The 27773-nt window shown below is 37.9% G+C and overlaps 2 protein-coding genes across 6 annotated transcripts in view; both read left to right on the forward strand.

Annotated features, from left to right (window-relative positions):
- Positions 1 to 1185: 1185 nt before the first annotated feature.
- prdm2b (PR domain containing 2, with ZNF domain b) lies at positions 1186 to 13752 on the forward strand. Of its 2 annotated transcripts, XM_056251429.1 has the most exons (9): positions 1186 to 1254; positions 1413 to 1533; positions 2087 to 2190; positions 2668 to 2820; positions 4462 to 4588; positions 6977 to 7090; positions 8240 to 12618; positions 12649 to 12813; positions 12920 to 13752. In XM_056251429.1, exons 2-9 carry the CDS (start codon positions 1419 to 1421, stop codon positions 12944 to 12946), a joined length of 5184 nt encoding a protein of 1727 aa, XP_056107404.1. In that variant the 5' UTR covers positions 1186 to 1254; positions 1413 to 1418; the 3' UTR covers positions 12947 to 13752. The 2 variants fall into 2 exon arrangements, with proteins under 2 accessions (XP_056107404.1, XP_056107403.1); XM_056251428.1 differs by having other exon boundaries at positions 8240 to 12813.
- A 3443-nt stretch (positions 13753 to 17195) lies between these two features.
- kaznb (kazrin, periplakin interacting protein b) overlaps positions 17196 to 27773 on the forward strand; it is a 188728-nt gene continuing 178150 nt past the window's right edge. For 2 of the 4 annotated variants that reach the window (XR_008807158.1, XM_056251441.1), the window contains exon 1: positions 17218 to 17826. Coding sequence is in view for 3 of the 4 variants with exons in the window: in XM_056251441.1 (XP_056107416.1) it covers positions 17751 to 17826 (76 nt within the window). In the remaining variant the exon portion in view is untranslated. Of the gene's footprint in view, positions 17827 to 27773 lie in introns of all 4 variants that reach the window. The other 2 variants (XM_056251437.1, XM_056251440.1) reach the window with 2 other exon arrangements.

The following is a 27773-nucleotide window of genomic DNA, read 5'->3' on the forward strand; positions in this document are numbered from 1 at the left end:
TGGGTTAATTACACACAGAGTGTAATGCTGGTGTGGCCCCTGGTAATAGATACTGTTTAAAGTCTAACCACACCTGTTAGATCATCACCATTTGGTGTGAAATACACCTTGCGGGTGACTCACCTGAGAGATGATCTCAGATGTTAGAGGAGCAGCTTGATTATTTGTTGAAGTATTTTGTGTATGAATTATGCTGTACATATTAATTATATACACTTTCATTCATTTTAGGCCGTGAGACAGAGTTGATTGGTACCATTTTGAGGGATTAAACTGCATGATGATTTTTGTGTAGGTATATAACCCTGTATTTGAAAAATGTGTGATAGCATTAGATTCAAGGTAGTTTTTGGTTACGGAGGACGATTTTCAAACATATGTCAAGAAAAAGGATAAATGAATTTATCTTTAAATAAATTTTATAAAATTGTATAAATTGTTATACATTTTTATAAATTTTTATAATAAAAAAAGATATAAATTATTTTAATAAATGTTTTAAATTATAAATTTTTCTCTCTTGTAGTCACTGAACACCTTACCTTGAGGTAGGATGATATAAGTGTTGATTTCTAATGAAAGCTACCATGGATCGGATGCTATCACACATTTTCCAACACTAGAGATGTGTACCTTCATGAAAATCAAAAAGAAATTTAATCCCTCAAAATGGTACCGGTAGCCCAAATTTGGGGTCCCGTCTCATGGCCTATTATGTTTTTGAAATAAGTCTCTTATGCTCAACAAGGCTGCAGTTATTTGCTTAAATACAAGCAATATTGTGAAATTATTGCAATTTAAAATAAACTTTTTTTTTCTATTTTAATACAGTTTAAAATGTAATTTATTCCCGCAATGTCAAAGCTAAAGCTGATTCTTTGATACATAGAGTGTTTGAAATTACAGCATTTATTTCAAATTCTTTACAGTCAGTTCTGTATTTCCAAAGAAAAATGAAAAATGTTCCAATTATGAAAACTTCATAACGACCCCAAACTTTTGCATGGTAGTGTAAATGAAAGAAAAGCAAATATCAGAGACTTTGAGTTTAGTGCGGGTTTTAAAGCATGTCTATTCATGCTTTCAGCTTTGGGATTGCTTCAAAACAAGTCCCATCCTGCTTCATAAACATAAAGGATTATTTTGTTCTACATGGTTAAAATAACCGCTTCTATTTTCTGTTTTACAGAATCCATGAAATAAGAAAAGTCTTAGGAGTCTCAAATTCAATCGAGTGTTAAATCCTTGCCGCAGGTATGGTCGAAACAATTTTTTTCTGATGTTGTATAAATGCTTTTCCTCTCAGAAAATTCATACTTTTGCTTTAAAAGCAAGTACTATGCGTATTGGTTATGGTGATACAGTTAAGGAACATATTGTAAAATGTACCCCCCCCCCCCTTTTTTTTTGAGGCTGTAATGGCTTTGCCTCAAGGAGCATATGAAACCTTGGATGACATCCCAGCCCATGTGTGGAAAGGGCTGCCAAACAGCATGAAGCTGGGACCGTCAGCTGTTAACCCAAATCGCATTGGTGAGTAACAGCGTGGCTGAGTACTTGTAAATTATGCTGTTGATGAGAAATCATGTTCATTATTGCAGTATTTTATTTTAACTCTGCTTGCTGAAAGACTATGAGATGTCCCACATATTTGACTTTGAAATATTTACAAAGTTTGCCTGTTTTGCTCTACACAACCATCACTTTTGACAGTTGCCTTGTGGTTTAGCTGGTCAGCATTTTGAACCAAAGGAATTGAGAATGCTAAACAGTTGAGTTGCACACAGCGTAACTGCAGTCTTGTTTTGTTCTACGTTTAAAATGGAGAATGTGCAGTACGCTGTGATGCTGCCCTAGAAAATATACAGATAAATGTTTAATATCGAATGCTCCAAAAAATGGCTCTGTGAGAGAGTCTCAGGAGATCTTAAAGTGGCTCATTCTGATTGAGGATTCATGCTGAAAAATCCATCTAATAAAAGTAAAAAAAAATAAAAAAAAGATGATTGAATGGCGAAGAAAATAAATTTCCCAGTGTTTGCTCACATATGATTTCTCAGGACATGCTGTCAATGTCTCTCTACAGGTGTATGGGCATCTAGATTAATACCTAAAGGCAAAAGGTTTGGACCATTTGTAGGAGAACGAAAGAAGAGATCTCAAGTGACAAGCAATGTTTACATGTGGGAGGTATGTATTAGGTATCCCATTGAGCAGAAGTCTGAATACACTGATCAACACAAAGCATATTTGGACCAATATACAGTACCATTCAAAAGTTTGGGGTCAGTAAGCTTTTTAATGCTTTTGAAAGAGGTCTCTTATGCTCACCAAGGCTGCATTTATTTGATCAAAAATACAGTAAAAACAGTAGTTTGCAGTTTTAAAAAAAACTGTCTTCAGTGTCGCATGATCCTTCACAAATCATTTTAATATGCTGATTTGGTGCTCAATAAACTTTTCTTATCAATGTTGAAAACAGTTGTGCTGCTTAATTTTTTTTATGGTGAATAGATAAATATAAAGTTAAAAAGAAACTTTTGTTACATTTATAAATGTAATTACTGACATCAAAACAAAACAATTTACTGACCCCAAACTTTTGAGTGGTAGTGTAGGTTTGAGTGGTGGTTCTTAATTAAATACATATTGTTCCACAATCATTAGGTATATTTTCCAGCTTGGGGGTGGATGTGTGTAGATGCCACAGATCCAATGAAAGGAAACTGGTTGCGGTATGTGAACTGGGCGCGCTCTTCTCAAGAGCAAAACCTCTTTCCACTGGAAATCAACCGAGCTATTTACTACAAAGTGTTAAGGGTAAGAGCTGATGAACTGGTTCGATTTTCACCATGTTGATTTCCACCAAGTAATGTTTTATGATTGTAAAAAGATTAAGCCTGGAGAAGATGCATACAGCGGTGTAGTACACTGGTAAAGGGGTTTTCAAACTTTTTTATGCTAAAGATCCCTAAAATATGATTCCCTTGCAAGAGACACTGCCTACATTTTTAGCAACTATAATACCATTCCAAAGTTTGGGGTCTATATATGACTTTTGTAACAAGAAATTAACACCTGTATTCAGGATGCATTAAATTGACAGTAAAAAAGGTGACCGTAAATACTTTTACATTACAAAAGATTTGTTTCAATGTTCTTTTAAACTTGTGTATTCATCAAAGAATCCTAAAAAAAAGGGTCATAGTTTTCACAAAAATATTAAGCTGCACAACGGTTTTCAACTTTGATGATCATAAGTCTTAATAATAAAATCTTTCTTGAGCAGCAAATCAACATATTATAATGATTTCTGATGAATCATGTGACACTGAAGACTGGAGTAATGATGCTGAAAATTCAGCTTTGCCATAAAAGGATTTATTTATTTTTTTAACTGCAAACTACTGGTTTTACTGTATTTTTGGTTAAATAAATGCAGCCTTGGTGAGCATGAGACCTTCCTCAAAAAATCTTACTGGCCAAACTTGACCCGTAGTGTTTGTATTTTCATGTATAAGACAATATGTTGTAAATGTAAACAAAATGTAAAAGCATTTCTTAATTCGCTAGTATTAACTTAATGACATCATTTTTTATACCACTATTAATGTTAGATGTATAACGCAAAGAGAACCATATTCAGTTGCATTAGCTATGTGGTTCTTTTCACAGTAATTAAATATTGTAAAATATGAATGAGAATGTTGCAATAGAACTCACACTGAGCAAGCAAAAGGAAACGGCAACAAAGAGAAACCATGTAGTTTCTCTTACAACACAAATACAAACTGTTCTTGAAAGCATGTACATTGCAAGGAAGGAGAAATGAATACTTTTACATAATTTAATTAAGGTATTGTTAAAATAGGGCTGTCAATAGAATAGCAATGACTAATATCAGGATTGTAGTGTGAGTTTTGTTTTTTTATTAATATTTTGTTTTTCACTGTCATTTTCCCACCCCCCTATTGCAACCCCCCTGGGGGTCCCAGGACAGTTTGAAAACCCCTACACTAGTATATAGAAGCACTCAATGATAATAGACATGGACTAAATAAAACAAAACTCCAATTTTAATTGCATAGTGTGGCATGGATATTTGAAAAGTAGTAATCTGGGACAAATATAGAATGATTATAATTATTATTGCTGTGCTCCTGCTTAAATGTATGCACATTAAACTTTTGTTATATGTAAATATTTTATAAATGTACCAGTAGAAATTGAAATAACTTTTTTTTTTTTTTTAAATGCATCTTCTACACTTAACGTAGTTGACAGATGAACAAAGCATCTTTAACGTCAATTAAAATGTTATAAAGCTTTCTCATACGGCACTCCAGTTTGTTATTGGGGTCTGTTTCTAAATGCCTGACAGAGCGTCAAGGCCTAGATAGTATTTCATCCTATGGCATACCAAAAACCTCGACTCTGATTGGTCCGTCTACTCTCCGTCAGCCAATCGGACCCGACGAAGAACTTCTAGTGTGGTACAATGGGGAAGACAATCCTGAGATAGCAGCTGCATTAGAGGAAGAAAGGACTAGCAACCTGAGCAAGAAGAGTTCACCTAGAGCAAAGCGAGGTAAAATGAAAACACCACCTCTTACTGCTACTACCTGCAGTTCCCCCCCGATAAAAATTAGTGTCTAATTAGTGTCCGAGAACATATGTTTATTCTATTCGGAAGTATTCGCAGTCGTTAGCTGGAGCTAGCATGTTAGCCACCTGGCTATTCTCCCATTTCATAGGAAGATTATTTAGAAACCGGAATTACAGATGACGTTCTGTTTTAAACAGCTTTGTTAAACAGAAAAACACACCGGGACAGAGCCAAAGTGCGATGAATATAATGTACTCTTCCTCATGTTGATGAACGGGTCAGTTAGCCGCCTTGCAGACTCGGACCTTATTTCAGTGCCTCAAAATCTAATGAACTTCTCGCCTAGAGAGCATTTTGAGCATCACGGGCACGGTCGAGCGTTCGATTCAGGACGTTTGAAAGATTTTAAACCCGCCTGTGATGCCCAAACATGTCATCTAGATAGGCAGCTCACAAGGTTTGGAGACACAGCCCATGTCTGTCAAAGATGACCTTCGAGACCCTCCTCGCAAAGCATTTTGAATGAGACCTAACGTTAAATGAGCCATAACATAAACACAAAGTTTCACCTCTAAAAACTCCTAGTATGAGAGTCTCATTTGTTTGTTCGTCCATAGCTCATTTTTTAATAATTTGTCACACATCACTGCATTAAGTTTGATGCTCTAAGCTTGTATGTATTTTAATAAACTTTTCTTTTGGAATTTATTTTTCTATAAAATATTACACAAATATATTTGACTTTAAATGTATATATTTGGTCTGAACTGTCTTTATAGACTGTTTTAATGACTGAAAAGGACAGATGCCCCACCTAAAAGAAAAGGAAAAGAGCATTTTGCTGGTCCTTTCATTGAGTAACGTTAGGCTAAATGGGCGTTTGACTTTCCCCTTTTCAATGACAAGTGCAGCTAAATGCATGATGGTTCAATTTAGCTAGTAATATTTTTAAAAGAAAGGTTGGACATAAGTAAAGGGGTTCTTGAAATATTTGACCTGTTAATGATATCCAAAACTTTGCTGTTAGGGAAAATTGTTAGGAATTTTGAAGGATATGATGTTTTGTTTTTGTTGAAATTTTATTTTGTATGTTAGAAAGTCTTTTAGCCTTTAGGTTTAAGTTAAGTTTAGTGCTAAACAATTTGACAGTGAACCTTTTGATGTTATTAACAAGTCAAAACACATTGTAACTATATATGTGCACATCAATCCTTTATCTGACAAAAACCAGGGTCAAATGACATTGTAAAAATATATGCGTACATTAAGGACAATTCTAATTACCATGTTGTTTAGTGCATTAAAATATGTAGTGGTGACTTTTGTTTGAAAATGTTCTTGATTGTGTACATGAAATAGTAATAGAATAGCATTTAAGGACAGAGTTGGATGTGGATATGTGGGAATGACTATTTGACAAGTATGGTCAGATGACTAAGTTAGCAGCATGTGTCTGTTTTATGAATTGGGTTTTGTATAAGATGTTCCCAGATGACCTTGTCACAAGGACAGCAGCTGATAGTTGGTTTCTTTGCTTGGCTGTGACAATTTCTGTGATCCATTGTGTAAATGTATATAAAAATGTTTACATGTCATTATGCAGCATTTATACTTCATCAAAGGGACAGTTCGCCCAAAAAAGAAAGATTCTGTAATTTACTCACATCATGTCACTCCAAGCCTGTACGACTTTTTTTTTTCTTTTCTATGAAACACAAAAGGAGTTTTTTTTTTAAGGATGTCTCAAACTTATTGTTTTTTCGTCCATGCAATAAAAGTCAATGTTCTTCTGAATATCAGTCAGGAAAATCAAGAAAGTCAGTCATACAGGTTAGGAACACCATGTGAGTGAGTAAATGATGAGAGAATTTTCATTTTTGGGTGAACTATCCCTTAAACTTTAATTTTCTACAATCGCCTGTAATTCAGTAACAGTTAATGCACACTACATTTAACATGCAGTTACTGTGGTATAGATTTTATTATGGGCATTAAAAATGTGAGCAACAAGCATTTCTTTGCCTGTCACGCACAATGCAGCAGATACTGAGAAGTCAGTCTGGTTTTGTGGTGAGCTGCTAGTTTAGAAAAGGCGGTGACATACTTGTTTTGGATCTTGCAGGTGGAGCTCTTTATTCTAGTTAATGTACCAGATGTTCTTTCAAATCTTGGTTGTTCATAGTTTTCAGTTTATATTTATATATTGCTACTTCGATGATGAAATATCAATAATTTATATTGTAGGTTTTGACGGCCATGAAAGGAAACCTAAACCTTTATTAATTGCTTTTTGCTGGCTTTAGTAAGTCTTGAAGGTTGTCTCCTTTTCTTTTTTTTCTTTACTAAAAACAGATTTGTTTCTCCCTAAAGCAAGGAGGAAGCTGTCGGAAAAAGCCAGACAGGCTGATTTGGGTGGATTCTGTGAACCGAATAAATCGAGTGCCGCTGAACCCTTATTCACAGTGATGCGGGACTCAGAGGAAGGTAGGTTATGCTTTTCATCAGCCTCTGGCAGGGATTTGTGCTGTTCACAAGTCTGTCAGCTCAATCATAATATTTTTTGTTATGGTTAACAGTTGGGCTGCTAACATTTATTTTGATAATCAATTAATGTGTCATTTATTTCAATGGTTAAATGGATTCAAAAATGCCACATTTTTTTATTATTCTGTGTTTGAATGAAAAGCATGTTATTCTACATCCTGCCCAAAATTGTCTTCCAAACAATGTGCAAATTGAATGCTATGAAAACAATTAGAGTGTAGGCTGTAATATATATTATGTGCAAAGAGGTTTAAAATATAAATGCTACATTACAAATTATAATATATATTATTTTTTACATTTATATTCAATTCCATCTTATACCTTTATATTAAATTCTCTCATTAAAAGACCAAAATACCATTACATGTAAAATTTTAAACTTAAAGTTCATGTCCAACAACTATTTCACCAAAATGAATGTTTCAGTCAGAATTATTGCTCTTTATTTTTTTGTTTAAAGCACGTCCACACTTACAGTTTAAATTAACAGAGACTTGTTTGATTTGCATAGCCTACATTTCTAACATTTATAGATAATCTATAAATTTTCAAGATAATCATAAAATGTTAGTTATGCGCTGGATTATTCATGTTTCAAACGCATTAAATAGCACACACGTATGTCCAAGTACTTGAAATGGAAAGCCGCATTAATCTAAATGCTTGTGAGTTTAAAACGCTTAATATAAAACATTATCATGTCTGGTACAGTTTACGGTGTGCATGGCTCGCTCTGTTATCTCCATTATTTTTCAGATGAGTTTTGTCCAACAAAATGCATTTTTCACTTCTCTAAAGAAACATCACTGGTGGTGGTTTTTGTGCACAGCACACAGACCTGACTAATCCGTGATGAAATTTGTTTTGGATTATTTCATTACCAATTTACTGGAATGGTTGACAGAGTGGTAGTGTAACAGAATTATGTTTAGATTAATCATTTTCTTATTCATTAGTCAGTTTTCATTAGCTTGAGCAGTTACAAACACTGTGTTAGGTAGTATTTAGGGGCAGAGCACCGATGGTGTGAGGACCCTTTTGGAATTGCTCCGTTTATTATTTAAATATATTTTTCTTTTGATTCAGGGCTTAATGATGAGGAAAGACCATCTTCACCTCCAGAGTTGGAACAGATTGCAGTTTCCCAGTCAACTTCTATAGAGAGTGAAAACCCTGTCCTGTTTCACACAACAGAGATGAACCAGAGGGAAGGATTGGATGAGGAACATGTAAAGGTTGATGGGCAACTGTTAAATCAGTGCCCACAGCACCCCTCTGAGGCAGAATCGGTTGATGGGAATGAAAAGTCTCTCCAGCAAATACATTCGGGCAAACCTGCAGAAGAAAGCTCTGAGAGTCCACTGTGTGATACAGGGTTTATATCTTCTTTAGCGAATCCTGAGTTGGAGGCAGATGGGGATTTTGAGGATGACCCCCAGGGAGGAACATACCCCTGTCAGCACTGTGAGCGACATTTCTCCACCAAACAGGGCCTGGAGCGCCACACTCATATTCACACTACTTCAAACCTTCAAACTCATACGTTTAAGTGCCGGTACTGTGCCAAGCCCTTTGGCTCTCAGGTAGGCAGGCGCAGACATGAACGTAGACATGAGAATGGGAGTAAAACTTTAAATAGGCCTGGGTCACTCAGCGGAACAGCGTTCCTCCACAGTCCTACAATGCCCAATGATTCTGCTACTTCTGGCAGTGCGTCCACTCCAAGCCATGCAGTCGTTATGAACACACAGAACGGTCCTCCTCAGCTAACCTCTGACTATTTGAAAAAAGAGCCTGGTGTTGAATCTGACCGGCCTTTTATTTTAGATGAGAATGGGGAGTCAAAAGAGCTTCATCCTTGCAAGTACTGTAACAAGGCTTTTGGCACACACACCAACATGCGCAGGCACCAGCGTAGAATCCATGAGCGGCATCTAATGCCTAAAGGTGTTCGCCGGAAAGGTATACTCCTGCAGGACGGCTCCTCCCAACACCAGCACCATGAACAAGGGCAGCCCGTTTTGCTCCAGGAAGAGTCACCAAGTGCCAGTCCACCACCTATTTATGTGCCCAGTGTGGAGACCGAGGATGAGGGAGAGAGGGAGGAGTGTATGGTTGATATCTCTAACAACATTTCTGAAAATCTCAGCCATTACATTGATGGAAAGATACCATCTACAAGCACAGTGAGCAATTGTGAGGTCATCGAGGTTGATTCAAGCACTGCAGCGTTGTTTGGCCTTGATGCTCTTATTTTGAGTCCCAAACAAATAAGTCATGCTCTTAAAGTTGAAACACGGACTTGTCCAGTGAAGGAAGTTTCATGCATGTCTCAGACAACTTCTAAAAGGCGAACTGCTACACCACCGCTGCTGCCTGCTGTGAAAGTGGAGGCTGAAACGGTGTCCTCCTCTTCCTCATTGTCCTCCCCTTCCTCTCAGTCCTCTTTGTTGGTAGGAAACATTTTCTCCCAGTCAACCGAAACGTTAGCTTTTCAAAAGGAGAAAACGGTTTATCTCTCTCCAAAACTTAAACAACTACTACAGGCCCCGGACGGTCAGAAAACAGCCATAGGTCTAATTACCGATAATAGATTGACCACCCCACTTTCCGTAACTTCACTGCCTACTGTCCAAGGTAGGTTTAAAAGAAGAACCGCCTCCCCTCCCACAGCTTCACAGAGTAGCCCACCACAAAGAAATGACAACATAAGCTCTGCAGCTGGGGTTTCATGTTCTCTGAAGGTGCCAAAGATTGAGACCCACTGCATGACTCATTCTTGGAGTTTGTCCAGCAGTGATCATGGGGACACTGAAAGCCTGACAGGAAAAGACTGGTCTCCTTCAAGAAGTGGAGGGAATTCTTGCAATCAGCAGCCGCTTGACCTTTCAAATTCCTTCAGTAAAAGAGACAATAGTGTAAGCAGAGGATCTGGAGAGGCTGTGCTTGACTTAAGTATGAACCGTAAAAGTCCTGTTGACCATGAAGTAAAGACATGCTCAGCCACACTACCACCTCATGTGAAGAGGAAAAAACCTAATACCAGCATTTTAGAAAAAGTGTTAATGAACGAGTATGCTGGCTTAAACTCACCTGGAGAAGAAGGATCCAACACTCTTGGAAGTCCTGATGCCCTTTCGTCTTCTGAGAGTGCCACATGTGTAGCCCCTTCTAGTCCTGGATCAGGATCAGAGCCCCTTCCTTGTGAATCAACCTCTCCTCCCTCCCTGACCCCTATGACTATTAATCCATCCTCTCCATCTTCCTCTAGTATAGCTTCATCTACTCCCCCTCCTCCAGTCTTACCCACTATCCCATCTCCTCCGCCTCTATCATCGCAGCATTTTCACATGTCAGACACCTTATCACCTTCCCCTTTTCCGGTGTTGTCCCCTAAAATGTCCCCAAAAGCAGTTGATAGTTTAGAGGAAGTGTCTGATTCATCTGCATTAACAGAATCATGCCATGATGCATTAAATTCCATTAATGAATCAGACCAAACTGCTGAGCAGTTAGACCGTGCGATTTCTCCACTGCCTCAGGATGCAAAAAGACATTGTACAGCAGATTCATCTTCAAAGTCAGAAACACTACTTGAGGGCTCAACCCATGATTCTAAGCCTCAGTTTTTAAGAAATGCAGACCAAGCAGGTTCTTCTCACCTAGAGTGGGATACTGCTTCTGAAACCAGCCAAAGCCATTCCTCTGAAGGAACTCTCCCCCAAGACCTCAATATTAAAACAGAAGATCGACACAAATCAGAGCCTTCTCTTTCTACAGTACAATCAACTACTAAGGAATCTTCACCAAACTTCCTCAGTGAATTGCATTCTCAACAGAAGAGTTCAGAGGTCGATAACAACTTGGCTGAAGAGGATAAAGGGAAAAAAGAGGAGCCGGTTGATATAACAAATGGAGGTGACACTTCACCTGGGACTCCAGTCAAAAATTGTGATATTGAAACACCAGAGCGAGAGAATTTTGTCAAGAGTTTTGTATGTAACGTCTGCAAAGAGCCATTTCGCTCCATCAAAGACCTTAGTGGCCATATAATGGAGCATGCGTCAGAGTGGCCTTTTAAGTGCGAGTTTTGCGTTCAGTTATTTGGCAATGCCACTGCGCTCCTCGAGCACCGCTCCTCTCTCCACGGGGTGGGAAGAATTTATGTTTGCTCCATTTGCTCAAAAGAGTTTGCCTTCCTCTGCAATCTCCAGCAACATCAAAGTGACCTACATCCAAGTCAGAGTTGCACTCACACTGCCGTTGAAAACGGGAAGCTCAGACCTCAGAACTACACGGATCCTGCTTACACAAATGTGGAGAAAGATTCTTTTGATGCTGAGGATTCTTCTGAGGAGCGTAACAGTGACACTAATAAGGTGGAAGAAGAGGAAAATGGCCATGAGGACCCTACAGAAGAACTATACACTACAATAAAGATTATGGCATCTGAGGCTGGTAAACCGAAAGGTCCAGATGTGCGGCTTGGCATTAATCAACACTACCCCAGCTTTAAGCCTCCACCTTTCCCGTACCACAACAGAACGCCTGATGGCTCTGTTGCCTCCGCCACTAATTTTACCACACACAACATCCCCCAAACATTTAGCACTGCGATCCGGTGTACCAAATGCGGAAACAGCTTTGACAACATGCCAGAGCTACATAAACACATATTAGTTTGTGCTAATGCTAGTGATAAGAGACGCTACACCCCTAAGAAGAATCCCATTCCTCTCAAACAAGTTGTGAAACAGTCTCCAAATGGTCTTTCCACCACAGGAGCTTCTACTGGGCAGAATGCCTTTCGCAGAATGGGTCAACCAAAAAGGCTCAACTTTAACCAAGATATAACCTCTAAAGCAAAGTTATCAGCCCTCAATAAAAAGAAAAACCAGCTTGTTCAGAAAGCCATATCTCAGAAGAACAAGTCTGCTGCCTCTGCAAAGAAACCGCCAACCCGGGTAAAAGAAGAGGAGACTCATGAGGTCCATGCATGCCCATACTGTAATCGAGAGTTCACATACCCAGCCAGCCTCGCTAAACACATCGCTTGCAGTTGTCCACAAAGACCTGTTGCCAAGAAATTGAACAAAGGTGCACTGATGCCTCAAGACAAAAACAGGAGTCTCCGAAGTCGAGCCATTGAGTCTGAAGTCAAACAAGAGGCAGGTTCTGGATCAAGCGCAAAGCCTTTGGGAAAAACCAGAGCCCGGAGCTCTGAGCCAATTGAGAATGAAGCTCTACCAGCAATTAAAGGAAAAGAACCTCAGGTACGTACAAAGAGGCCAGCCTTGAATATGGACAACACTGCCCCACAAACTAAGAAAGGCAAAAAGAACAATGAGCCACTGACTTCCATTGCTCCTGCAGTTACTGATGACTCTTCAACACGTCCACCTTCTAAGATGCAACGTGGATCTAAAGAGGTTGTTGCCAAGAAGGAGGTTGTTGTCAAGAAGCAAGTTGTTGTCAAGAAGGAGGTTGTTAAGGAGGTTGTTGTGAAAACGCACCAGTCTAAAAAGGAGGAGCGTTTTTCAGCAAGGACACGGGAGAGAAAAGGTGGTCCGGTGACACGCAGCGTACAGATTGCTAGTGCTTCAGCTCCTTTGGAATTGAAGACTGAAGACCTCTCAAACCATGAACCAGGGCAGTCTGAGGTAATGCAGAAATTCATTATTAATTTATATAATGTGATTTATAGTTACATTTTATAGTTGTGAGTTTTTGATTTCATCATGTTTTTTTCTCTTATGTTTATTTCAGGAGCCTCTATTGAAGTTAGCCAGGTAGAACTCCACGTTCTCTAAAGGATTGCTTGAGTTAATGACTGGAAGGGGAACTTCTTTCAACTGAATTGGATTACCTTGATCATAGCCTGAATGTTCAGGGGAACCAGGAGTTATCTCCCTGCTCATCTTTTGTGTTGGCCCATTGGAAGTATCTTCTCAGTGCACTTTTATAAATAATCCTTTGGATGTCTAACACCCTCCCCAAGTGGACTAAAGAATATGATAAATAAATCTCAATCAAGCATAATATTACTTATGTAATATTTATAAATGTTGACCTTCTGGTTTTAAGATATTGCAAGAGGCAATCATTCAACAGTTTCTCTTAGGCTGATTGACCATGTTTAATCTGTAAGGTTTTCGGATCCAGCAGTCTTCTAATGCATGTACTTCTGTATACAGTATGATTGGACTGATCCTTTCTCCATGTCTGTACTCCATTTTGACCTGCTCCTCTTTTATTGAGAGAAATTATTTGAAGAAGAGTATATATATGTATATTTAAGTAAATGTAATCCTCCACAGGGAATGTTTATCATACTGAGGCTCTCATAATCTGTGAGGCTTTTTTGTTTTTACTTTGTTGTTGATGTTTTTGTTTATTTTGACACAGTAAATGAATTGAGCTGTTTGATACAGTCAGAGTGAGCAGGAGAGAACGGTTTGCTGTATGTAAAAGGTGTTCGACCTTCACCTGAACCAGCCAAAACCATAAGCCGTTTTATTCTTTTCTTTTCTCTGTTCCTTTTGTAATCTACAGATTCTACAGCAGGGCTGCTGGCCATTAAAATTACACTAAAACTTCAACTGGGAATGACGAACTGTCTTCTGCACTTGCATGAGATTAATTAAAAGTTGTAAGTGCCATTATTACAACCCAAATTACCGTATGTAATTGCCTATTACATACATATTGCATATTAGTGATCTGGTAAACCAGGTTGCTTGTTTCTATGAAAAGCACTTTATTTAGGCTAATTTGCCTTTTATGGATTTCTCAAAGTTTGAGGTGATTTTACAATATGTGATGACACCTGCTTGAAAACTAAAAACACCTTTAATTTTTACTGGTATGCTTATGTACGTCACACCCTGAGTCAACCTCAGAAATTTGCTTCCAGTCTATTAAGACCTAGTTAATCTCGCATTATTAATATAATTAGCCGTTATTGCCATGACACCATCACAAGCACTCAGACTCTTTGGTAACCAAGCATTACACAAATGTTTTGTTTTTATCGTTTCCCATTTTATAAAATGGATAAGGCCTCTCTGCTTTAATAGAACATCAACTGCACTTAATTCTTAGTGGTCTACCTCCTGGCAAGCTTTGAACTGATGCGTTTTCTGCCTTTGGACAGCGCAATCCCTCTCACTCCTAAGCCTGTCTCTGCCATGTCATTTTCACTTTACAACCTGGACAATGAGGACAGGTATCTAAACAAGTTCTGAATGCTTGAAATGGGTTTTTTTTAAGCAAGGAACTTATATTACAATATTTCCATTTTGCAGTATGTCTTTGCTGTCCTGCATTGATATATTTTTGGGAATGAAATGTTGGCAGTGTTTTGTGATTATGAATAATAACCTTCACAAATGTAAAATGCATTGTCTTAATTGATATATATATATATAAAAAAAATTAATGTATACTTGATTTTAGCTTTTAGTTTGCTTCAGTGATACTTCAGAATGTATACAGAGATAAGGTACCTGTCAAATTAATTTTTCACAAATGTTTTTCAATTTTTAGTATTGATCATATGCATATCACTATCCATTGACCGCATTGCTTACTGACTTATCCAAGCTTTTGCATTACCTATTTCTGTTAGTACGTAATCACATTCAGATTTTTTGTCCATGTCCGATATCAGTACGTTTTCTTTAAATCGCCTGGCTTGTGAAATTGAACCTGTCTTATCGAGAGCTCGATCTTTCCAGCAGGATTCAAGTTTTATTGTGGCTTTAAGAATCTCGTGTTTGACCATCAAAAAAGCCATTTGAGTGAAATAGAGTTCTCTTCTAGGCTAGCTAACCCTGAGTAAATACTCATATAGCTGTAAGGACACTAATAACACGTCTGTCTTGCCAATTTTTAAATGAAGAATAGAATATTGAGTGCAAATTTGTTCTGTTTCACAGGAGAGATCTTCATGTAGCAGGGAAAGCAAATCTTGTTTATGTTTCCCCCATGCCATGGTGGCGTTCTTTATGGTTCCTCCATGCTGTGTATTGGGGAGAAGAGGTGCATGATGATATGCTCAGCTTGACAGGATGAAATATTGCCTCACTTAATCCTGACTGCTGTGCAAGGTAGCATAGCCCTAGTCATAAAAATGCAGCTTCCGAGTTGGTCGATGCATTACATTAAGATGAGGAAGTGACGCTTAGGTTAGAAATCATCTCCTTTATAATTTCTCCAGACCTATGTTTTATTAAACACAATATTTTTTTTACTTCTAGATATCTCAAAAGTTTTGCTGTCATATATATTTTAAACTTTTTCTGTTAATGCTTAAATGTTTAGTTGCATTTGCTATCCTTCAAACTTGTATATAAAAATGAAGATTTTTTTTTTTAGGTGGGAGTTACATTACATTTATTGGATTTATCAATTAGGAATTGACTGAATTATGAAACAGCAGAATACAGTGCGAGGTTGTTAAAACCGCCTCAATTTTGGCATTTGGTTAACATTAACCGGTAGCCTGTGTGACCTAAATGACATCTGTGGAAAAATTAAGTAATTTCAGAAGAGCAAGATTTTGATTTAAACTCTTTGATACCTTATGCACCAATTAATTGTTCTTATTAAGACCAATAACTTGCATTAATTATGTAAATGAGGTTTTGACCTTGCTATAGTTTTATTGATCTATGTATTGCTGCAAAATATTACTTCTTCCCTACGTTCAGGGACCATTAGAAATAGCATTGCCTTACGTAACTAGGTAGGCCGAGGATATGTTTGTGCTGATGTACATGCTATCAAATACCTTTCTGCCTCTCTGAGGGGAGCAGAAGAACAGTGAAATTGAGAGAACAGAATCACTCCTCGGCAGGGAGAGAGAGTGATCTGTTCTGGCAGGGGAGTGTATAGGAGGAACAGCTCTACCCTTCCCAGCTGACAGCTTACTATCTGCATGTCTCTTCAGTTCACGTTCAAAAAGAATTTGATTTGAGCGAACCTTCAGTTAGACAGAGGGATTTAATTCCAGCGAGCTCCAGCCACTTGGCATCTGCCTGGTCTGTCAGTTGGAAGCTGTGAAACTAACTGTGCCTCTTGTCACAACTAAATTTCAGAGTTTTGCTGATAGAAAAGGAAGAAAAGAATGTTAAATCACCTTTTCTTTCACCACTCTGGCACCGCAGGATGTCCTTGTGGAAACCAGTCACCTTTCAACTACACGACAAGCTGATGTAGCTGGATGTTGCATAACACCAGGTTGACCGTGTTTCCTTTTAAAACACGAGGATATGGTTGCACTTGCAAATCTTCTATTTTCTTAAGGCAAGGAGCAGATCCGACTATCACACTGACCTGACACACAGCTTCCAAAATCTGACGAATGGGAAAACCGCTAAAAAATAATGCTGAAGTGTTTCCTCCTCCCAAAGGTTATAAAAGAACAAAGTAGATAGAAGTACTTTCTTTTTTTATCTAAAAAATTTAGCTAGGTAGGATTTTCACAGCTCTATTGGATGAATAATTTGTCACAAGGAAAATTGAAGGTTACGCTTTATATTAAGATTATGTTGTTATGGTATAGGCCTAATATGGGTTAAGGATAAGGGTTTGATTTAGGGTTAGTTGCTTGTAATATAGCCTAGTAAGTACAAAACCTGTGACTACGTCGCGTTAAAATAAAGCGATACCAAGTTGAAAATGTGCATAGGCCTATAATATAAAAGATAAAAATGTAACATTTAGATGGATTGGTTGAATAATTATTTAGAAATTAATGTTTAGAATGTGTGACGATGTCACGAGTGGCATCTGTATGATATGTTTCCCTCCAGGTTTGATATTTTGTTATATAATGCAGACATTCCTACGTGTCCAAGTGTACATGTTGGGTGTCACTGTAGGTGAACACTTCCCCTAAAGATTTCTCATTGTATGTCAATTGTTATTTTTCCACCCATGGGTAAGTTACCCAAAATGAACTTTCCTTTTCAACTTCTCTCTCCTCCACAGGGGGAGGAATTAAAAAGTAGAGCTGCAAGAGTTGCAAAAAAATCTTTTCCCTGCAGCCGCGCCTCTTATGAAACGGATCATCGAGTTGAGAGGAGCGAGCAAGCAATGAAAGGGAGGGGTAGAGCCGAGGCAGAGGGAGGAGAGAAGAGGGCACACGCACCCGATCAGAGCACAACAAACGGCAGTCCACCCTGAGCCTGGGGGAACCGAAGGCTTCTCACTCCGTCAGCAGGACAGAGCACACTGGACCAGGAGCTTCAGACTCTGGAGAAACCTGCCAGCGAGGCACAACCTCAACACATGATCATAGAGCAGCAGGAAAAGGCAAGACATCATTGCTCTGATTCTCTCTCTCTTTCAAGCTCGCTCTCCGCACACACTCTCACTCATTCTCCTTGACGCACACAGACACACTCCCTCATTATCTTGCATGTGAGTGAGGCTATTTCTCTCCATCCTGAGCAGAAACCTCTGTGCTATTCTTACACAGCTGCAACGTTGCTCCAGCTGCCGTTTTCAAAGGGAAGTGAAGGCAAACCGGGGCTTTTCTGCGTGGCGTGTCGTTCAGAGACTGACCCATCAAGCCTAGTGGGACATCCCAACCATGGAGAACACTCTCACCTGTACTCCCACCACCTTTTCCCAGGTCTTCGGCCGGCAAGGACAGCTGATGCAAGCTAGTAAGTACCCGAGATCTGTCATATTGGGACCAAAAAAACGCACTTTGCCAGGTTATGTCAATTTGTAGGCCTGGGGGTAGTAAATATGAAGTGGACAAGTGCTTGCTTATGCTCTGTGAAAGCTCTGCTGGTGAGACCATGGTCCACTGCATATCCTGATCTCTTGGTTTAGGCACCCAGCATGCAGAGAGAAACCCAGCTCTTCTTCCCCGCTGCTTTCAGCCCGCTAATGAGCTGCACACAGTCAAGAAATGTGTCTGCGGGTGTGCATCTCTCATCTTGCTTATGGATATAGTGATCTTAATAAGTCAGTCATGAGGGCTGGGGCTGAAAGAGCAACATGAAAGTTAAGTCAAGCTAGATTTTTTTTTTTTTATGGAGAACTTCACCAGTGTAATTCTGAAAAGCAATAATTCCTTGACAGCTTCATAAATATTGTACTCCTAAGCATTGATGAATTATGAATTTTGTCTTACAAAAAACTCCCTGTGCTATAAATAGATGCCGCTTCATAACTTATGTCTCACAGATTGTACTTCTGCATTTAATAGCTTTGTACAGGTTTTGTATGGAAGTGGCTTGTACAAGATTACCAAAATACCTCTGATCCTTGTCTTAATTTAGAATGGAAATGGAAACTAGTGACAAATTAGCTCAAGACAACTCATAAAAATTTGGAATTAAACACATGTAACATATTCAAGTTTATAATAGATAATATAATTTAATATAAATAATATATTAAATCTTTAATTTAATGTGTAAAACATTTAACATACATACACTGTATGATTTTATTTACATGCCAAAACACAAACTGATCACACACTCTTTTACACCATGAGTTTTTAAAATAATATTTAATATTCACATATTTTAATTTATTTTTCATTTATTATATAAAGGAGTATGACTTAAAACCTCTTTACATTTATTGTACTTTTTATGTATTATTATTATTATTATTAGTTTAATAATTGATCAATGCTTGAGAGTGAGACTGCAATATTTATAAAGCTGTCAAGAATGTACTGATGATAGTTTTTGTAAACTAACTAGCTTTAACATTATTTTAGAGTACTTCCATAATGTTTTTGTAGATATCTCTGGCTTATATCAATATCTTATATTAGCTTATAGCAGCTTAGATGTCGGTGGAGAGCAATTAAATTAAAGGAATCGTTCACCCAAAAATGAAAATTATGTCATCATTTACTCACCCTCAAGTTCCAAACTTTTTTTTTCTTCTGTTGAACACAAAAGAAGATATTTTGAAGAATGTTGGGAACCAGACAGTTGACTGCACCCTTTGACTTCCACTGTAGGGAAAAAAAATACGATGGAAGTCAATGGCTACCGTCAGCTGTCTGGTTCCCAACATTCTTCAAAATATCTTCTTTTGTGTTCAGCAGAAGAATGAAATTCATACAGGTTTGGAACAACTTGAGGGTGAGTAAATGATAACAGATTTTTCACTTTTGGGTGAACTGTCCCTTTAAGGAGACTTGCAGCAGGACGCAAATGACTCAAACAGCAGTTTGTAAATGACCGTGATACTAGCGGCAATGACAATCCAAGCTGATTTTAATTTGATGTCTAATTCGATGTCTCTACACATTAACATGACAATTAGCAGAGCAATGCCATGCTGCTGAATATCTGTTGAAAAAAAAATGATACGTTCTTCTGGGAGAGTTTTAAAGAACGTGCATCTACATATTACAGCAATCCTGGAGAATATCAGACAGTGATGATGGTCCATTCTGGAGTTTATTATTACATATACATTTGCCTTCGTTTTTGATAAATGCTTTCTTTCCAAAGCAACTCACAGGATTGCTTCCACGTGTAACGATACAAACTAAAAGGGTTGTAATGCTAAATATAGGTTTTGCAAACATGCAAATTTTATATTCCATGTGATGATATGGTTATCATCATGCATAGAAAAATACCATGCAGATGTAGCCAATGTCATTGGGTTTTACGCCATGATTTCAGTTATTACCTCCCCAGACTGTGCATGATTTTTTTTTGGAAAGGATATGTCCTTAAATTACTTCCTCTGGGTGAGAGATTTCTGCACTTTAAACCACTAGAATCTAATTTAAAGTTAATCTTTACCCACAGTAAATGCATGCTTGCTGGAAAAGTTTGTCAATTTTGTGTGCTAAAAAATGTGCATTATCGGAGTGGTAGAGTGTGTGTTAGCAGGGTGTTTGGTGGGAGGAATGGCAGCAGTGAAACGGGACGGGTTGGGGGTGTTGGGTTTGTTTGAATGAAAGTCTCTCTCTCTCTCTCTGTTCGCTCTCCAGAAATAGAAGAAAACTTTTATAAATAATGCCCTTTGTTTGCTTTATTTCTGTGAACTCATTAGCTGTTTGGTATGCAGGGATGTATTAGTGTCTGCAGAGTGTGTGACATTGCCATGATTAATATTCTGCGTGTGGCTTTGGAGCGCTGAAACCCCCTTTACTGAATTTGTGTTTCTGAAGTGCCTAAAGATGAGACTCCTCTGCAATATCTGAGCCTCAGAGGTGCCGAAACACTGTATACCATCAGCCACTTCTCTGTGGCTCTTTGCTTTGAATGTCTCACATTCTGGATCATCCATAATGATGAGATTTTGTAGTTTCGAGACATTCTGATGTCTCGCTCCCCGTGGACGCACTGGACGTGGATTTTTCTGAAGTTTCTGCCTTTATAAACAATGAACTGATTTGAGAGGTTTTTTTTTTTCACTAAAATATTAATTTTTCCCTTTTTTTCTAATTTGCATTAAAGTCTTCCCAGAGGAGGATGTGGTTCTTTTCGGCGCACTTTCACCTCGAACAATTTTCTCTTTTAACATCGATCAAAGTGCCCTATGTTTGCTCCTTAAGTGTTTTTAAAGATCATCTTCAAGCGATGCAAAAGTATCCACAGTGCAGATTTCATTGGCATGGCGCGCCACTGCTTTTATGTTCTGTGTTGGTGTTTATATGGGTATGCATGAGCATGGCTGAGATCCAAGTCTATGAACTCACCCGCCGACACACAGACTGTTTTGGCTGACGTAATAGACGTGGCTGGACCGGGCGGTGAGTGTGGGCTCATTTGTGTGTGTGTGTGTCTGCAGATGTTAGTGATAGCACAATATGCAGCACCAGTGACTGTAATAGGAGTTACACGGTCTCGTGATGGACCTCTTTTCCTTCACTGCATGTTTGATAGAGAAGTGCTTACTGCAGAAATACGCCTCGACACGGCATACAAATTATGAATACACATGCATACATGCTTATATTTATCACATGTCTCTCTGGAACACTTGATTTTGATTGGTCAAATATTTTTTTGTATAATAGCCATTGATTTGTAGTAGTGCCAACCGATTTCCTACAATATGCCAGTTTCATGTCGCATCACACCACTCTCTTTTTTTCTCACAGAATAAAATAATTTCAGCTCAGATCAATATTTCATGTCCATTTATGTGCAATAAATAATAATTACTGACTGTACATTAACTCTTAATGGGTTAGTTCACCCAAAAATAAAAATGATCCCATAATTTACTCACCCTCAAGCCATCCAAGGTGTTCGTCAATATGTCATTCGTCGGGTCAGAGGTCACTCTTCGGCCGGAACTCGACTCGTGTACGGCCGTTACCGGAAGCCAATGATTATAGTTTATAAAGTTATAAATATGGCCATGATTCCAGTTTCATATAAATATTTTTCTTACAAAAACGCATCGCTTCGCTTCAAAAGGCCTTTATTAACCCCCGGAGTCGTATGGAGTACCTTTTTGATGGATGGATGTGCTTTTTTGGGCTTCAAAATCTTAGTTATTATTCACTCCCATTATGGTGGTTGAGGAGATTCCCCCTTCTATGTGAAGCGCTTTGAGTGCAGAGAAAAGCGCTATATAAATGTAATGAATTATTATAAAGCTTAAAGAACTAGGATCATTTTTAATTTCACTCCGATTTTTGGCTGAAAGAAGAAAGTATATACCTTGGCTTGAGGATGAGTAAATGATGGGATAATTTTAATTTTTGAGTGAACTATCCCAAGTATTTCTCCATAATTCTTATTTATACCTAATGAATAACGCACAACCAGTTTTAGACAAAAATATGTAACAATTTGTCATTTGTAAAAAAAACAAGCTGGGATATATGTAATGATTATCTGTTATACTCTCTCTGTGAGGCTTGGTTGACCAGAAAGCATAGAAATCAGGTTCTTTTGCACCGAGCCCAAGAATAAGTCACCTTTCTGCATCATTGGCCCAATGTAAAGGAGGTAATATAGCAGTAAGAAAAAAATAGCATCAGCAGAATTGTCTAGAAGTTCTTTTCTGCCGTCACCTCTAACAATAAAGAGAGGGCCGATCTGTGTCCCTCTGGAAGGAAGTCATGATCTTGTCCTAAAGTCCTATATTTGTGCAGACAGAGCATAATCAGAGCTCTAACATTGACGCCAAAAGATACTTGGACACCAAGGCCAATCTTAAAAATATTTGAATATTATGGCATTACGTAGATAACAAAATAGCATATAAAGTAAAATAATTCAAACACTAACAATATTTAAGAGATGGCACAAGCACATTTCACAATAAAAATGCTGAGGAAAAAATATATAATTATTATATTTTCCAAAAATGACTCAAATCTGAAAAATGCTATACATAATTTATTATTTATTTGCAGATAACATTTGTTGATATTTTTACATTTTTTTTTACCCGTTTCTCATCTATTGTGAAAATAAGTTTTGGGTCCATTGCATATAAAACACTATACAACATTGTTGTTGTCATATTTGACATATTTTGAAAGTTAGTAGTTTCTGCTACTGGCATGTTGTTAGTTGCAATGTAATGACAAACAACACAGTGTTGCCACACACACAGCTTGCATATTAATCTGACTATTCCTCCCATATGTTTTCAGGCATATTTTCATGGGACATTAGATGCTTACAGACTGTCACTTTAATATTGTACATATGTTGCTCACAACAGAATGTTACTCACAACACTGTACTGTACTGTTGATAGATTGTGAAGAAGAAACTATTGCAAAAATTGATTGTCTTCTTGAACCACTCTCTTTGCTGTGGTTATATCTTAGGTTTACTGACAAATCTTTATTGACCCAGAGTCATTAGATGTCCCTCATGAGGCCCGATAATCACTCCATCTGGGTCAATAGATGCCCAATCCGAGAGCTTCTCTTTCTTAATCACTATTATTGAATCTCACAACTATCCGACCATTGACTTGAGAAGCAGCCAAGGTGGAAAGGACATTTTTCATTTCTAATTACTGTCACAGAATGACAGCTATAAGTTGTAGGGTAGCCCTAGCACCTTTGTACCAAGTGCGAATTTGCTGATCGAATGCCGCAAATATTAATTCCAAGAACTTTGGTGTTCACAATTGGAAAGAAATCCATTTTTCTTCTAAGTCTATTTGAAAGGAACTGGTTTTAAGTGGCAACGCAGCCGTTAGTGCAGAAAAGGCTTAGCTTACAGGCAGCGCTCGTTGATTAGAGCGTTCTCATGAATTTTAAGCAGGGGCCAGTTTTGTTTGAATTGAAGCTTTGGAGTTTAGAGATTTCTGAACTATTTTACTTATAATAAGAAAAGTGATGTAACTCCCTCTAAACTGCAAAAAGTACACACAACCCTTCCCCTGGAGAGTTTCCATAAGGAATAAGTTCAGAAATGATGTAGACAGAGCATCAGCCTGTGTGGATTTGCCTGATGCTGTTTACCGTGAGGTTAGGTGTGTGATTGTAGGCTAGTCTGCAACTTGGCATGCCAGTTTTATCCAATTGACGGGTTACTTTGGAGCCTTAAATTGCTTTGGATATCAGTCCCTACACATGATGTTCTGAACTGCTCTGAATAGTGTTTACATCTGAGGGAATATATTTTGACAGAGGCAGCTGGCAAGTCTTGAGCAGCTAAAGAACTTCCTGCATGCAAATTTGTTTTCTTCTGAAACCACTTCAAAGGGATCCCATAATATGTCTGTGGCAAGTGCGTCGTATTTGTAATTTATTTATTTTGAAAATTTGACACGTCTTCCGGAATGTGGGATTAAATCCACGTATATTTCGTTTTCATTATGTAACTTGAAGACTGCTTAATATTATCAGATCCTTCCCCGTCGCTCTCTCTATCTCTCTCTTATTTTCCTCTCTGTAGACTTTGTGCTGCAGAACCTTTTACACAAGGGTCAATTTCACACCTTTCTGAATTTATGCATTTGGGAACTACTGTAGCATTTTCTCCCGTCTTTGTTGTACGAGAAACCTTGCACTACAGTTTTATAGCAAAAGGCTTGTTCTGAGATTAGGTTTCTGTCATGCTTTAGTAGCCAAGCATCCGTTTTTAACATCTGCAACAGCAGATTATGCTACTCTTTCCTCTCCATGGAGAGAATCATTTTAATCACTTGGAGCCTATTTGGTTCCTCTGCCTTTACATAGGATTTACTGTGTAACTCCCTTACTTTTTGCATTATATCTGGCATATATATAATACTTATTAAAATATATGTACTTATTTTATTCAGAAAGGATGCATTCAGTTGATCAAAAGTGACTGTAAAGACATTTATAATCTTACAAAATATTACAAATGCTTTTTATCAAAGAATATTACACAACACAACTGTTTTCAACAATGATAATAATAAAAAATGAGCATATTAGAATGATTTCTGAAGGATCATGACGCTGAAAATTCAGCTTTGCCATCACTGGAATAAATTACATTTTAATATAGCTATAATAAAATAAAAAGCAGTTGTTAGACATGTAGCCTGGGTAAACATAAGAAACTTCTTTCAACAACAAAAAAATCTTACCTCAAACCTTTAAACAGTGTGTATATTTATAGGATTCAAATATATGGTTTTATATCTAAATATATAGTTAATCCAAATATATCAAATTTGTGAACTCTGTAATGGATTGAGTACATTTTTCAATTGTTATTCTGTTAAAAAAAAGATTTTTGTATTAAAAAAATAAAATGTGCATGTATTAAATACAAAATAGAGGCATTGTCACAGTGGTCTCAGGCTTTTGGACCCCTATAGCTTTTCAGATGGACAAGCCTTTAAAATGTGCAGCTTCAGTAACAAATCTCAAAGCTTGAGCGCTGCCTACATTTACATTGTCGCCTCGCCATGAACATTCTTGACAAAATGGATGTCAAACATTTAATAAATCATTCACCACCTCAAGCATGAGCCATAAAATGTGATTTTGGTTGATATAACCTTTAAGAGTGTCACATTTGCTGGAATTTTCCATTCAGTAGCTTTTTGTTGGTTGGAGAACCATGTGCATTTGCTATAGGAACATATTATTGTTCTTTTTTTCAGTTAACACTGTTATCTGTTTTAGTCTTAGACACACACCGCTCTCCCATCTGTGTGCAAGACGTGACTTGAATATTAAAACAGTACATTTTACTGCTCAATAGTGATGAGTCTCCTGACATCGACTTGGGTAGATGTGTTTTTTCTCTTCGTCAGATGCTATTGGCTAAGCCTGTAGGATCGGGACATATTAAAGAACATGGGAGGAAAATTCTGCCTGCTCTTCATAGATGCATTATGAAAACTGTGTTGAATGTTATATGCTTTGACTTTCATTTGACTTAAGGCTCAAGCTTTATCTTAGCTTGTTCTGCCTCATCCTTTGCTCGAGGAGGAGTGCTGCTGTCATTTGCTTGCAAAATAGCAGATATTACCAAACAATTCAGCTTGTGTTGACACACAGGGATTGAGAGGTGTGACAAAAGAGGTTTATTTTAAGCAAGATTAAGCAAAATGAGGACACCGCTATGAGTTCTGATGTCAGCAGCCATGTTGGCTTTGCTTGGTGACATGTAATAGACTAAAGCTTATTAGTGATCAGTCACACTTTGGGTTTCCTCCAGGCAACGCTTGATTTAGACATCTGAGGCAGAGCTGGGGCAAACTGTCTCGCTGATTTGAGATGATTAAAGGTATTACTGTGATGAGAGGTACATTCGGAAGCCTAAGGGTTAAAGATGAACACTCAGTACCCAGCCGTCTTTGCTAATGCCCATTGCTTGCAGATCTTCCTTGTTCTTGATTTCATTCATGATCAACATAGTTGACAGAGTTTTTTGCCAACATATACAACCAGCTTTTGGTGAACCTTGATATACAGCACAATTTATATAACACCTGATATTCAGTAAATAATCCTGAAAATAAACTAAAGAATCCAATTTCCATAGAATCCATAGTGACAAACATCTTATAAATGAATAAATGTAACCATTTATTGCAGCTTCAGAAATGTGTAAACCCCAAAAAAGAAAAAGAAAGAAATAATACATATAATGCAATAGCTATACTGATTTCAAGAAGCATTTATTATTATCAATGGTGAAAAAAAAATCAATATAAGAATAATAAGAATGTATTATTTGTTTGATTAAAAATACATAATACAAAAAACTCATTCTAATATGCTGATTTGGTGCTTAAAGGAGTAGTTCACTTTAAAATTAAAATTAGCCCATGATTTACTCACCCTCAAGCCATTCTAGGTGTATATGACTTTCTTCTTTCAGACGAAAACAATCAGAGTTATATTAATAAACACCCTGACACTTCCGAGCTTTATAATGGCAGTGAATTGCAACAATCAGTATGAAGCTCAAAAAACACGGCTCTGGGGGTTAATAAAGGCCTTCTGAAGCTAAGCGATGAGTTTGTGTAAGAAAAATATTCATATTTAACAACGTTACAAAGTAAAATTCTAGCTAATATGCAGTAAATGGCCATATACAGTATACTTGCGTATACAGCGCAACTTATGACGTCAGAAGTAGCGTAGTGCGTTATGGCGTAATGTAAATATCAGCAATCTGTCTTTTTCAGACACGTGGGTTTGTTGTGTGTGACGTCACCGCGGCGCCATTTTTGAGGTATCGCTACCATGATCGCTACTGACTGTGAGCATTGAAGAGATTACAAGAGTAGAGATAACAAGTAAATAACTCGCAAAACTGGAAAAGCACAAGAAAACTGAGAAAATGCCTTACCGCAATGAACTCGATAAATATGGCAGGTACGTTATTTGGAGAAATTGTCATCCATTCAGAACATAGATCCATATATGAGCTGACTGCAGTAAGTTGGAGTGCTGATCCCGCATTGCTTTCTCATCCTCATACTTGGGCATTGTCAACTATCTTGTTTATGGTATAAGCGCATTTAACAGTGAACAATTTAAACACTATAAATCTCTTAAGCCAGCGGACATTTCTCCAACGGCAGTTTAAGTTACTGTATCCTTCGGTAGGAATGTAAATAAATCATGTAAAGTTAGTAACAGCAAATATAAAGCTCAGAAGCGTCAGGGTGTTTATTAATAACTCCGATTTTATTCGTCTGAAAGAAGAAAGTCATATACACCTAGGATGGCTTGAGGGTGAGTAAGGCCACATTTTCACATAGCCGGGTATTTAGAGAAATGAATAGCCCCCCCCCCCCCCCCCCCCCCACCCCCTCCGTTTTCAATAATAACATCGTGCACACAACATCGTTTTCTAAAAAGTGGTCATTTACATCAACCCGCATAAATACGCCGTCGAGTGCCATCATAACTATAGACATAATAACTATGCCAAACTGGGCGCTTGCATGGCGTTAAGCAGTTTCTGGCGCATAATGTGACTGTAACGATCACCAGCTGGAGTGCCCTCGAGAGCCACCAGAGGGCGCTCCACAATAGACTATGATCACTTCCTCACAAACTACATTTCCCATACTCACTGCCTGGACTCATCATCACTGATTACATTCACCTGTACCTCATTGTCACTGATTGTATTCACCTGTGTCTTGTCATCCTGCTAGTCTCAGTCTATTTATACCATGTTCATTCATTCAGTCACCG

This window comes from Rhinichthys klamathensis, unplaced genomic scaffold (assembly GCF_029890125.1).
Source record: "Rhinichthys klamathensis goyatoka isolate OS25496 unplaced genomic scaffold, OSU_Roscu_1.1 h1tg000082l_1, whole genome shotgun sequence".
Lineage (NCBI taxonomy): Eukaryota > Metazoa > Chordata > Actinopteri > Cypriniformes > Leuciscidae > Rhinichthys > Rhinichthys klamathensis.

Excerpts from the sequence above, each read along its gene's own strand:
- prdm2b (XM_056251428.1), top strand. The coding sequence starts at position 1,419 with ATGGCTTTGCCTCAAGGAGCATATGAAACCTTGGATGACATCCCAGCC. Across the intron at positions 2,821-4,461 it reads TTTACTACAAAGTGTTAAGG|CCAATCGGACCCGACGAAGA; the intron begins GTAAGAGCTGAT and ends ACTCTCCGTCAG. Across the intron at positions 4,589-6,976 it reads TTCACCTAGAGCAAAGCGAG|CAAGGAGGAAGCTGTCGGAA; the intron begins GTAAAATGAAAA and ends TTCTCCCTAAAG.